General features: G+C 34.6%; 1 protein-coding gene across 2 annotated transcripts in view; it reads right to left on the reverse strand.

Annotated features, from left to right (window-relative positions):
• Positions 1-13,995, reverse strand: part of Pkn (serine/threonine-protein kinase N) — a 308,319-nt gene that overhangs the window by 25,049 nt on the left and 269,275 nt on the right. For both annotated transcript variants that reach the window (XM_067135805.2, XM_067135804.2), the window contains one exon: positions 2,106-2,213. In XM_067135805.2, the coding sequence (XP_066991906.2) occupies positions 2,106-2,213 (108 nt within the window). The remainder of the gene's footprint in view (positions 1-2,105; positions 2,214-13,995) is intronic.

Genomic DNA, 13,995 nt, shown 5'->3' on the forward strand with positions numbered 1-13,995 from the left:
TGAGTGTAATATTGAAGAAGGATATTGCGTTAATTTATGTAATTATTATGGGAAATTTTGAGATAATAATTATGGAAAATTTTCCATTTATAAATTTAAATCTGAGGAGGACATGTTGAATGGAATTTTGACAGGAAAATTTATTTTAAATTTTTCTCATTTCAATTTAGTGGAAGTAACGTTAATTTAAAAGGTTAAGCAGGAAGGGATAATTTAATCGCTGACAATACATGGATCAGAAATGTATTTATTAAAATTTTAATTTGTAAATAATCCTGTTAACATTAGAGAAAGGTCTTCTCATAAAATTACATTTATCATTTTATTATACCAGATATAGGCTAATACTTGTCTGTGTATTTCCAGAAATTATGTCACCAGAATTATGGGAAGAATATTTACGTTGTACCGAAAATACCGGCAGAGAAGATAAATTAAATTCCAAGATTTTGTTCAATTTAAATTTGCTGTTAAGAGTGCTTAGTTATAATAAATGTTAAGACCTAATATTATTTAGTGTTGATTTTATTGTCGCTAGTCCTAATTTCTATCCCTGCCCTTAACATTTTTTTTTTGCAAGGCCAGAAAATGAACGGTCTACGGCTGAGACTCTTGTTCTCCGGCTGAGTAGCCAGGTAATATGGGTGCAATACCTGCTTTGCCTGAACATATTTGAGATTATAAAAATACATTAACGCTGCTATAAAATATATTTGCCATGGAAATTAGCAAGTAGGCCTAGTTATTTCATTAATCTGAACTTGCAATAGGCTCGATTCCCTGTAGATCGGAAGATTCGTTGTCTCTTGTGTCACGAGAATCCTCTCCTAAATTACTTACAAATTCGTCACACTTCACGTCTAAAACACTCTTCACATGCGGTCTCTTTTTACTCGGATATTAACACGACCGGTGGTGGATAATTCTTTTAGTGAAATGTAAACACGAAACAGACACACCGATGAACACTGATTTTAGTTTTGCGATACAGTAAAACGTCGTTAATTTGAACTCTTTGGAACGCAAAAATCTGACTTTGAATAACGTGATTTCGAATTAACTGCCAACTCGTGCTTCAGAAATGCCAACCCTTGCGGCATCACAAAATATTCAAGACCCGTTACTGCATGCAACTTTGATTCACAGTTTAAACCTTTCAAATGCCATGGAGAAACATATTTCCAAATAGTATCCAACAAGGTGCATTTACAGTGTTCAAATAATGCACCTGGATAACTCAGTGGCAAACATAACCTCACACCACGAAAGAAAAAAATGAAACAAGATTCAAAAACGAGGACAAATTATGCTGGTTTCCAGCATTTTATTTTCTGGATTACAGCACTGTTTGTATTTTAGATGCCTTGTACTTGCACGAAAAGTACCTGAAGCCCTTAAAACATTGTGGCTTATCGAACTTTCCTATGACGAGGGGGGCACGTCTTTCGCTTTCGTCTGCATTCCAACACAGTACAGTTACCCCATCTCCTTTAAAAACGTCCGTTTTAGCTAGGCATAAAAAAACAATGCAGTTTCATTGGCATTGACAGTATCGCTCGGTGCGCACGAATTGATTATAATTATGAGCCACGCTTTTTTCTCCAACTGTCGGCATCGGCAGTGTTCACGGATTCTGATTCTCCGTACACTGCCTGTTACGTGATGTTGTGGTGTTCCTTAAAACGCTGAATACAAGAGAATTATGATTTCACTCGAACTTAGCAACTATGAAACACATTGTTGACACACTGAGCGAAAGTGCGGAAAGCTAAACCGGCACGTTATGGAAGACACATTCTATTATGACAAGGAGAAATTTTTATTTTAAAACACTCTGTAAAATACTATTTTTTAAAATGTAATAGCAGTTTTTAAAAGTTTGAATTTTTTCCGTTTTGAATATGACATATGGGGAGCAGTTTTCTTCCATCTGCAGTTACACAAAGTGTAACTGTACATCCAACATTGAAAACTGACCAACCTTGACGCAAATAAAACCCGCACCACAATTTTGTGCCTCAATGGTTTTTTAAAAATATGCAGGGATTATTCGCGTACATACGGCAATATCAATCATACCAATATAAAAATCAAAATCAACTTACCCTCCTCATGATTGCTATGGCTTCTAGTGAAAGGAATCTTGGGTACCTCACTTCGTCATTAACGATGGAATCAAACACTTCTTCTTCATCATCACCAGGAAAAGGTGACTAAATTCAAAACATAAAAAGCAGTACATGTAGTCCAACTGACAATATTATAGTGCATGAAAATATACAGGTGAACTAAAATTCAATACTCCACCTTCTAGGGACGATAGCAGAGACCAAAATAAATGCTTCTTTTTTTTTTTTTTGGGTAAACAACCATTGGACTGAAGGGAATTAATGCCTGACAAAAATCTGAACCTGTACTGTAAGGGTATAAATTAATGACACATTCTTCAAAACCATCAATATTACAAATTCTGTTAAATACGGCATGATGTGATGTCGGCATGCAATGTCTGTGCTGTGACAACAAGTAATTCGTTTAGAGCAAAGTGAGAAGAGTGGATGAGACTCCAAATGAATCATAGGAAGAGCTCATGCTAAGTGGTTGCAGCTGTGTGCTCTTTACAGCACATGCCAGGGGTCTTTGAACGTATACATCAGGCAATTGCACATGTATTGTGTAGTGAAGCAGCATGATACATTTTTGAACAGTTCTTTTTTTTTTTTTTTTTTAAGATGAGTATTAAATAGACATGCAAGAGTTTTATTCTCAGCCACTTCAAGATGTACTTCGGTTATTGATTTCCAACCTATGGTTGTTTAATAAAAAAATCTCTTTTTCTGTCTCTTCTATCTATCTATCTATCCCTGGAAATTTAAGTACTGAATTTTGATATGCCCTGAATATATGACATTTATTTAAAAAAAGTATAAATAAATAAATAAATAAATAAATAAATAAATAAATAAATAAATAAATAAATAAATAAATAAATAAATAAATAAATAAATAAATAAATAAATAAATAAATAAATAAATAAATAAATAAATAAATAAATAAATAAATAAATAAATAAATAAATAAATAAATAAATAAATAAATAAATAAATAAATAAATAAATAAATAAATAAATAAATAAATAAATAAATAAATAAATAAATAAATAATAAATAATAAATAAATAAATAAATAAATAAATAAATAAATAAATAAATAAATAAATAAATAAATAAATAAATAAATAAATAAATAAATAAATAAATAAATAAATAAATAAATAAATAAATAAATAAATAAATAAATAAATAAATAAATAAATAAATAAATAAATAAATAAATAAATAAATAAATAAATAAATAAATAAATAAATAAATAAATAAATAAATAAATAAATAAATAAATAAATAAATAAATAAATAAATAAATAAATAAATAAATAAATAAATAAATAAATAAATAAATAAATAAATAAATAAATAAATAAATAAATAAATAAATAAATAAATAAATAAATAAATAAATAAATAAATAAATAAATAAATAAATAAATAAATAAATAAATAAATAAATAAATAAATAAATAAATAAATAAATAAATAAATAAATAAATAAATAAATAAATAAATAAATAAATAAATAAATCCTCTGTGTGGCCAAAGCCTAAAAGCCACAAAATTTTGTATAACACAAAGTGTTGTTGGCAGTTTATGATAACCCAACTTAATTTCTTCCAGTTTTAATTTTTTAGAGAAATATATCAGTATGGTTTTATATATACAAAAATATAAACAATTTTGTAAAATAATTTGTGCTAATTTCAGGCAAAAAGCATCATACGCAAAATATAAGGCTAGACCTTAATGGTAACAATATAAAACATTTTACTAAATATACAAATCTATGCCACTTTCAATTAATGATAAAGCAACTATTTTTTGAACACTATTAGTCATGTTGTGACATTTATATGATAGCTGAAAAGGTGAAAGCTATAAAGTATACCTGAACATAATAAATAAACAACTTATTTACAGTGCAAGTCCATTAGAGCAAGAATTCATAACGGCGAAAAATTTACTCACTATAGTGGATTGCCAAGGAATGGAACGATTGTGGGAAAAACACGGTTTTGGAAGAAAAACAGCAGGAAAATTATAAGATATGGGTGGGTTGACAGAAGAATAAAATCAGTAATTGATTACTTTCTACTGGAAAGGACCAATCGCAGACAGTTGATGGATGTAATAGCCAGGAGAAGCATTCGATAGAGATCATAGAGTTATGACAGCAAAAATGGAGTGGGGTAAATGGAAAAATAACATAAAAAACAGTAAAATAAAATTAAAAGATAAGAATATACAGGAAGATTTTTGAAGAGACTAAAACAACAAATTCCAGTTACTGAATTAGGAAATGTTGAAGATGCTTCTTTTTTTTTGCTAGTTGCTTTAGAAGGTAAGAGAAGCAATGAAAGAAAGAAAAGAAGAAAGCATGGCAAGAATGAAATAGAAGAAAGCAAAAGGAATTATCTTCATAACGAAAGGAAATGTAAGAGGGCCGATGATCTAGATGTCAGGCCCCTTTAAACAAAAAGGATAAGCATCATTATGAAGAAATTTAAGAAAAGAAAAGTTGGGAAGAATTAATACAAAAATGGAAACAGATGGAGTTGGCAGTAACAGAATGCTGTATGGAATTATAAGAATAGGAAAGATACACTTTATACAAAGTTGATGAAAGAGGGCAGTGGAGAGAAGAAGGAAGTTTCCCGCTGTACCTTGAGGTACACCTCAAATCCGCACATTCAAAAGAAGCACCTTAAGCAACGCTATCTCTCTAACAAAACGTGAAACATCTACGGCATGAAGTTGAGACATTAACCTGAAGATGTCACCATGGAAGTATTGAGTAAGTGTGTTATTGTGAACAAGAAATAAACAGAAGATGGAAGGAGTATTTTGATAAACTGCTGAATGTGAGAAATTGTGCAGAGGAGACTGTAGTAATACGGTGTGATGACTCAAACAGTAGATGATGATACAACAATGTTACAGGTGAAACTAGCAGTCCAGAAAATGAAAATGGGTAAGGCACCAGGGATGGATGAAATTATTGTGGAAATGAGAGAGGCTGCTGGACCTGTTGGACTACAAGGGGTGAACAGATTGTTATAGTGCATATGAAAACAGAAAAGTGTGCCAAAATATCAGGGAAAGGGAATAATAATACCAGTCTTTAAGAAGAGGGAGAAAAAAATGTAAGATAACTGGGGCCCGGATTTTTAGGTTTTAACCTAATTTTTTCCTCACTATTTAATTCACAAATTTCAATAAATTTGTTCGTTTCACACTTCCTGAAGCAAAATATGTGAATTTCATTGCACCTAAAAAACCCTAAATAGCCGTTTTACCTTCTTCAAAAAAAAAAAAAAATGTTATCTCCCCGTTGAAATACATTGCAAAATTATTCCCACCGTGATTACAAGCAGGACGGAGATAGTTCAGGTTACTACCATTAAATGCAGCGCGTCACATGTTTCCTACTGCACATGTGACATCTGGGGGCTCCTTGATGCACCTGATAGGTAAAGGGGAACGTACACAGTTTCGCCTCCAGTCATCCACAGAGAGTACAGCCGCCAGAGTGTGTGGTGAATGGTTCCTGCAGTATTTTCTAACCGTAATCGTTGTATAGCAAAACAATGCCTAAATCACACTTATTGAGAAAATGGATTGCTACAGATGGACACTTCACTACGGATGTTCGAGTAGTCTTCTGTCAGGCATGCTCTAAAGAAGGAAGTTTCCCGCTGTACCTTGAGGTACACCTCAAATCCACACATTCAAAAGAAGCGCCTTAAGCAACGCTATCTCTCTAACAAAACGTGAAACATCTACGGCATGAAGTTGAGACATTAACCTGAAGATGTCACCATGGAAGTATTGAGTAAGTGTGATATTGTGAACTTGCCTAAACTGACTGGAGTTATTTGCTTTAAGTTTGTTTACTTCAAGAAGTTTGAACTTTTTTCCATAGATGTCACAAAAACTGTGGTCATGCAATCTGGTGTAAGACGAAAGAACTTGTGATTTAATGAAGTTTTGTGTTATTAGGTTGTCTCAAAAATTAACTTTCATTTATTTTGTTATTTCAAGATTTACAACACTTCCTTCTCATTCCGCCAGTTCTGAACCTGACCAATCAGGAATTTTCTGTAAGTAATTTTCAACCAATCACACATTTCTTGTTCATTTTGAATTTGCCAATAAAAATGAGAGGGCGTGTCCAGATTTAGTCCAGAATCCTCTCGAACAATCCCCTCGGGTATATAAGCTGAGGCTTTTCTGGCTACCTAGTCTCATTGATCGTCGAAGTTCTGAGTGTTCGGCAGACAGAACAACAGCCCAGGTAATCGCCACCAATATTCTATCTTTCTAGCTGTATCCGCAAACTTATCCGAGGGGAGGGTTCGAATTTCTAACTATGTAACCAACCATGTAAATTTTCTTTCGGCTAATGTGATATTTCATAAAGTCTTTAACTGGAAATTGGGGATAGAGAGTGCGTTACCCTCTCGAGTTCCCTTCAACTTGGTTTGAGGCGACTACAAATTTGTAACCGTGTGTCTTTCCTGTAATACATTAAATTAACCCTCATTCGAGTCACCTCAATAGCTTGGGACTAGCCCCTGTATCATCGGGCCGAGAGCCCAATTAGGGTTTTAATTTTCTAGGAGTGCAAGTGTACGCCTCCATTCAGTTTGTGCTCGGGCCATTAATTTAACCGGTTCTTTTTCCACAAAGGCCCAGTAGGTTGGGTAATAGATACTCCTATGTAAAAGAAATTTTAAATTGTAAATTGTGTCGAGAGAGGCCAGAGATTGTAAGGTTTTGTGTAATGTTGCCTTAAGCGGGCTGTGAGAAATTGGTTAATGTTGGAGAGCATGTAAGCTCTTTTCTAAGTTTACTGTAATACTGAGGGGTGCCTTTGGAAGGCCGTAGATTGTTACGGTTGGAGCCAAGTGCTCATGAACACTGTGTATTGGGAGATATCTCTCCTTATCTGACTAACGTAACATTTGTGAAACGTGTATATTGGGAGCCTGAAGCTCAAAATTTGTAAATTACCTATTGTTGGGTTTTCCAATTTTTGTATCTCTATTGTTATTTTTTACCTGATTATCAGTACCTGAAAATACTGTTTGTTAAGTTTCAGATTCTAAAAGAAATATAACCTTTATTTATTTAAATGAATTTTTGATATCGTAGTTAGACCCATTCAACACCAGCACCTTCTTTCACCTCTTTCTGCTCCATGGAATCTCCGTAACACCCGTAACTGACCTAAAACCTGCATTGCAATACCCTAGCTCGCTTACTGAAGAGTACTTAGGATCTGAATTCTTCATTTAAGGTTAAATGTGAGCAAAAATTCCATAATGAGCAGCATAAATCTGCAGCTGCTCACATGGCTAGCGTAGCGAGGAGAAATAAGTCCAGCAGCAACAGTAAGCAAATGTTTATTTTTTTTCTACAGTTGGCAAGCCTGAAGATAACTTTAACTTTCGCTTATGTCAGGCGTTGGTGTCTGCAAACATCCCATGGAACGTGCTAAGTAACCTGACCATGAAAACATTCTTATGAAACATCAGTGGCAGCAGTATACCTAATGAATCCAGTTTAAGGAAGAATTATTTGGATCCTATATACCAGAAGACATTTGATGAAATAAGGGAAGATATAGGTGATCACTGTATTTGGTGTTCTGTCAATGAAACATCTGACAGTTGCGGTCGCTTCATTGTGAATGTGGTAGTAGGTATGCTGGATCAAAATGAACTAGGGAACTCTCATCTAATTCTTTGTAAAGAAATAGAACAAACTAACAACAGCACAATAGCCTGCGAAGTGAGGGATGCTTTATGTATACTGTGGCCAGCAGAGAATCAAGATAATAAGTTCCTTTTGTTAGTGACAGACAGTGCTGCCTACATGTTGAAGGCACGACAGGTTCTACAGTCCTTCTACCCGAACATGCTACACGTTACGTGCTTGGCCCACGGCCTGCACCGCCTTGCCGGAAACAACTTCAGTGACGTGAACAGCGTGGTTTCTTCAGCCAAGAAAGTTTTCTTAAAAGCCCCAACACGTATACAGCTGTTCAAAGAGAAACTATCGGCAACACCTCTTCCGCCTCAGCCGATACTTACCCGTTGGGGAACTTGACTGTCTGCTGCTATGTACTATGCTAAGCACCTACAAGGAATTAAAAATGTCATCAAGGACTTGTATGAAACAGAAGCTTCCTGCAAAGCCAATGCCCGACCCTCGTCGCTTCCCTAGGATATATTAAGACACATTTTTGTTTTATATCAGAAGCTAGTCTCCAGTTGGAAAGTGCAACCTTGCCACTCAAAGATTTCCTGGATATCATTGGCAATGTTTCCAGAAGACAAAAACCTGGGCCAATGGGAGTGGCATGTTCTTGCAGAAGATTCTTCAATGCAATCCTGGTTTTAAAGATATGAAAGTCATCAATTCAGTGTTACAAGGAAAAAAAGTATTCAGGAAAATTACCCCTACAACCTACTGCATTACCATCTATGTACTATGCTCCAATGACATCATGTTCCATTGAAAGAACTTTTTCGTCGTATAAGAATGTGTTACATGACAACAGGAAATCATTTATGCCAGACAATTTGGGTGTGTATGTTGTTAATTACCGCAATGCCAAAAAATAACTTGCAAAGGAAACATTAAAGTGTATTCTCTGTGTGTTTTTATGAATATGACAATGTAAATTTTTGTGAAATAAGTACATACATAAATTTTACAGAAGTATGAAAACAGAAAATTATTGCTGCCTGTATGGATCCTAGAGGCAAAACCTTAAATAACCTATTTTAAGAATACAGGTTTATGCCACCTAAAAATCTAGGCCCTAGTGATAACTATAGACAACCGCTCCTATTTACTACTTTGATGGATGCTTAACGGGAGAATACATTAAGATCTTTTGAGTCAGGTCTAACAAGTTCAATTATTTCTTTCTCAGACAGTTCCCTGAACACAGAAACATCTTCATCAGCTATCATGTAATCTTCAAGCTGAGAAGTCGCACGATTCCTGCTGTCAGGTACTTCGAGATCAGGAAGTTCCTCCTGAATAACTTTGCCTTCTGTTTCACTTTGTTAGAAGCCAGTGTGTCCAAAACATACGCCAACTGCATAACGAGATATGATTTTCCACAACACTGCGATACCTTGGATAGCTTCCGTTTAATCCTTTTAAACTTCAAATCTGCATCAATGATTTCACCAGTATGCTACGAAAGTGGTGTTAAGAAGTGTAAATATGCCCTGATTATGTGGTTGTAGCACACTGGTACAATTTGATGGTAGGAGAATACCAGTTCAATATTGCATCAGAGTAATTCCTTGTATTTTCTTTAAGGATAGTAAATAGTCAAAGATGTTAAATTATACCACCTGCCTATTTCAATTTAGTTTATCACTACCATCCATGTTGCAGCACAAAAGAACAGTTGGACTTACTTTGCTGCGCATTCCACCATTGCAGGCGTTGCCTTCACCCCAAGAGTCTTTAGGGATAATAAATTGAAAAGTGTGGCTTTGTTCTCATGCTTGCACGATTTCATTTTTGTAGCCATATCTAATGATTTCAGTTTCCCACTTGACATTGTAATGCTTTTTAGTCATAGGAAAATTAAGTAGATTCACTTTATTACTCTTTTCACCAGCAAACGAAGCAGCTCAAATACAACTATGAAAGACGACAGTTTGATCTACCCTGTTCACAGAACCAAAAAACAGAAGACAAAAATATTTAAATCAACACTACATCATATAGTTACTTTGCTTTTATCACCACTAAAACATGATTTCTTCGATCATTCCACAAAGAAACTTCATGTTTTAAATGAAGAATAGTACAGTCTGTTAATATCTCACAAAGAAAGAAATTTTGGATGCGCACGAAAGAAAACATGACTTAAAGCAACAACACAAGAAGTGGTTTTATACTGCACAGGACAGCAATAAATAAAAGCTTCAGATTCAGTCACACCACGAGGAATGACAATTTTTAAAAACTGAAATAATAAATGCTCGAACAACAATGCTCAAACAAAGGCACTGAAATAAATTGCCTAGTATTTGCAGACAATTTCGCTATATTGTCAGAAAACCTAACAAATGCAACAACACAAATCAAAATCTTGGAAGAAATAGCCAACAAGACAGGTTTGAAAATCTCCAGAGAGAAAAAAAAAAAAAAAAAAAAAAAAATTATAACAAACATCAAATATGCTCCAAAATTTTTGGCAACAGATATTGGGCCAGTAAAAGAGTAATGAAATTCAAATATCTGGGAGAAATAATTCAAGAAAATGGTTTAGACAAATCTGCAGTAAAAGAAAGGGTACACAAGATGGAAAGAGCATATGATTTCACAAAGAATTTTTATAACAAAAAGTTTCTATCTAAAAATCTTGAAATAAGGCACAACACTACAGTGGTGAAACCAGAATGCTTATATGCAAGTGAATGCCTGGCACTAAACTATAGATTAGATAAACTTGAGGTACTAGAAAGGAGAATCATGAGAAAAATCTTAGGGCCTGTGAAAACAACAGAAGTATGGAAATTAAGATCTAATGATAAAATATACAGGAACATAGAAAACATAACAGAAACCATAAGAAAAAGGAGATTGCGATTTTTCGGACATATTTACAGAATGGATGATTCCAGATTAACAAAAAGGATTTTCAAGTACCTTTGGGACAAAAAGGCAACAACTAGCTGGATTCAAGAAGTAAGGAAAGATTCGGAAAGAAATAATATAAGAGAAGAAGAAACTATGGACAGAGAAATTTTTAGAAAGAGGGTAGTAAGTATGGAAGGATTCCAAGGAAGATTGAACAAGAAGCCTGGTGCAAAGTGGTCCGAGGACAGAAGGAAACAGCATAGTGAAAGGATGAAAGAATATTGGAAGGAGCAGAAGAGAAAACAACACAGTATGAAGAACTGAATTGAAATTGGCACGTGATCCTTAGCAGGCCGCATCGGAAAGAAGAAGTGCTCTAAGAACTCTTCATCAAAACAATGCTGTGCTATAACGGGTCAACCATCCTAAGGATCCCGTGAGATATCAACAAAAGTTTCAGTTTTGCATGAATTCTTGAAAGGAACAAGAGTATAAAGGTGCTAATATAATAGTTTGCAACAATCCCCTTCTGCAATTTCTCTCGGAAGTTTTAAAATTGAATTGGGTAAAACGGTCACACTCATAGGCAAATATTTACCATACTGTAGTTTGTGAAGTGTTGAAGAGTTATCACAAGTATAAAGATTGGAACTTTCCACCTAATCAATACTGTTATTTATTATAAGGTACTTAAAATATTTTTACATTGCAGTACTGGTTTGAACCCTATGTGTAGGTCATCTTCAGCTGCTGAAGAACTTTGGTCTTATTAAAAATAACAAATAATATTAAAACACTACTTCTAAATGACTAATTCTAAATTACAATGATGTGTTGTAATATTAAAATATGTTTGGAAGAAAAATTTAAAAGTCTAAAATTGTTCACCACCAGTTCGTTATACGTAGGTGCTTTGAAAAGTTCTCGGAATGTACTAGAATTATCTTACCTCGGTGGAACTGCTTTTATTTTTCAACATAGTCTCCCTGTAGACCAGGGATGGTGAACCTTTTCCAGCTAGTGTGCCATTTTAAGTCTGGTTTATTATTCTCGACTGTTGACTGTGCCACTTGTTTTCCATTGAGGAATGTCTACAACCTTCAAGCCCCCCCCCGGACTTCCTTTCTAAATTCCCAATTATGTTTCATAATATGTTATTTATTTACTGATTCATTTATTTATTACACACATATATCTTGTAAATACGAGTACATTTGATTGCATGTTCCATTGGGCTGTACCTCAATTAAGGCCATGGCGATTTCCTTCCCACTCGTATGCCTCTCCCATTCCATCGTCACCGTAAGACCTATCTGCGTCTGTGCGACATAAAGCAAATTGTAAAAAAAAAGGATTCGGTCAAATAACCAAAGTAGTAATATTGCAAATGAACTTCACTTCCTCCATTAGCTTCATTATCTTTCCATGTTGCCGTAGTTTGAATGCTCAAAAATTAAACTAATTTCTTCTTCATCACAGCTATCCTTGCTTGTAAGGTCACATTCATGCTTTCATCAAAACATATATGTGGGAGTTATCCAAATTACCTTTCATTTGCTCGAAAACTTCTTCAATCATTTTTTTAAAAATTATTCTATCCTCGACAGCAGTTCAGCTGGCTGACATTACCTTTAATTCTGGTAATTATTAGTTGTTTGTTAGGGAAATTTTCAAATAATGTGTCAGACGTCAATAAGAAAGTTTCTTTCAACAACTCACCTTGAGAAATCGGTTTCCTATGCATGCTGTACTATGCAGTGAGACAGATGGAAACAGCCACACTGATATTATTCCTGGGCCGGAAAGATGATACAAAAGAACTAGTTAGTTTTGTGTAATGTTCGATATTTTGTGAAACAAACTCCCGTCTTTCTTCATTTGAAATGGAACAAACATTTGAATGATTGGTCTCGAAACTGAGCTTTACATTAACTGTGGGGGATACAATTGTTTTCGAGCACAGGCAACACATCTTTCTATCAGTCTGAATTCCCTTGTTCACAGTTCTTGAAAAATATGGTCACCATCTTTGTTAAGTTTCTGTTCTTTTCGGCATCGAAAACATGTTTGCGATGTTCGTATACATAACCACCAGAAAACGACACTATCTCACTTGACTTCGGACCTATCAGTATAGCAGTGTTGCCATACTGCACATCCCAATGGAACTAGTATTTAGATTTTCGACATTTATTTCTTACTCGTGAAACACTATATCTATTGTCTGTAGTACAAGACGTATATAAAAACATTATGTTCATGTGGCGTGCCAACGAAATCGTGTTCGCGTGTCACCTAGTGACACGCGTGGCATAGGTTCACCATCCCTGCTGTAGACTAATGCATTTGGTCCAGCGATGTTCCAATGCCTTGATCCAAATAGCTTAATATGATAACAGTGAAAACTCCTGCGAGAAACTGGCGACACCGCTTCTGCGTGCCATCTAGCGGTTTGAGAGGCTAACTACTCTTGCTACTGCTGTCAGCTGTGTATGCCAGAAGTGTCTTATTTGTACTTCAGATAGTTTTGTGCTTGTTATGTATCACGATTTTGGAAATGGCAGGAAGAGGAGTTATTTGTGCTATGTATGGGTGTTTTAATTACAAAAGACAAAGTGATCGCAAGTCATTTTACAGATTTCCTAACAACAAAGTGCTGTGAGTATAGGCCTACCTGTGCCTGTATTTTTTTCTATTTATGAGAACATACTTTCCTTAAAATATTGTTGTGATTAAACCTATGCATTTAATCTATTTTTAGGTGTACTCAGTGGGTTGTGAAGAGCAGAAGGGCAGATTTAGATAAAATTCTGAGGACCAAAGGACCAGAACATTTAAATAAAAGCTATGTAGTGTGCTCGGACCACTTCTCAGGAAAGGATTTCAGAAACAAAAATCTCTTAAGCCAAGGGTACGTATATAACATTATATTTTCTTCTGGGTTTTTGCTTATGAACTTGCTTGAAGTACAAACATTGCATTTTTCCATCATTATAACTTTTATCACTAGTGAATGCCTGATTATTAAATCTTTATGTTTGTTACAGAATTTGGCCAGGTGCAGTGCCATCACTATTATGCCACAATGTCAAACAGACAAACTTGAGGAGTAGCCCGAAGAAAGGGAAACAAGAGCATGAATCTACCCCAGAAATTTCAGATGAGTTACCGGTACCAACAGAAAGTGTAGTCCAATCAAACCAAACCCCATGGCACTACAGCCCTTCCAAGGGCCTTGGCCTACCAAGCGACTGCTGCTCAGCCC

This window comes from Anabrus simplex, chromosome 1, assembly GCF_040414725.1.
Source record: "Anabrus simplex isolate iqAnaSimp1 chromosome 1, ASM4041472v1, whole genome shotgun sequence".
Lineage (NCBI taxonomy): Eukaryota > Metazoa > Arthropoda > Insecta > Orthoptera > Tettigoniidae > Anabrus > Anabrus simplex.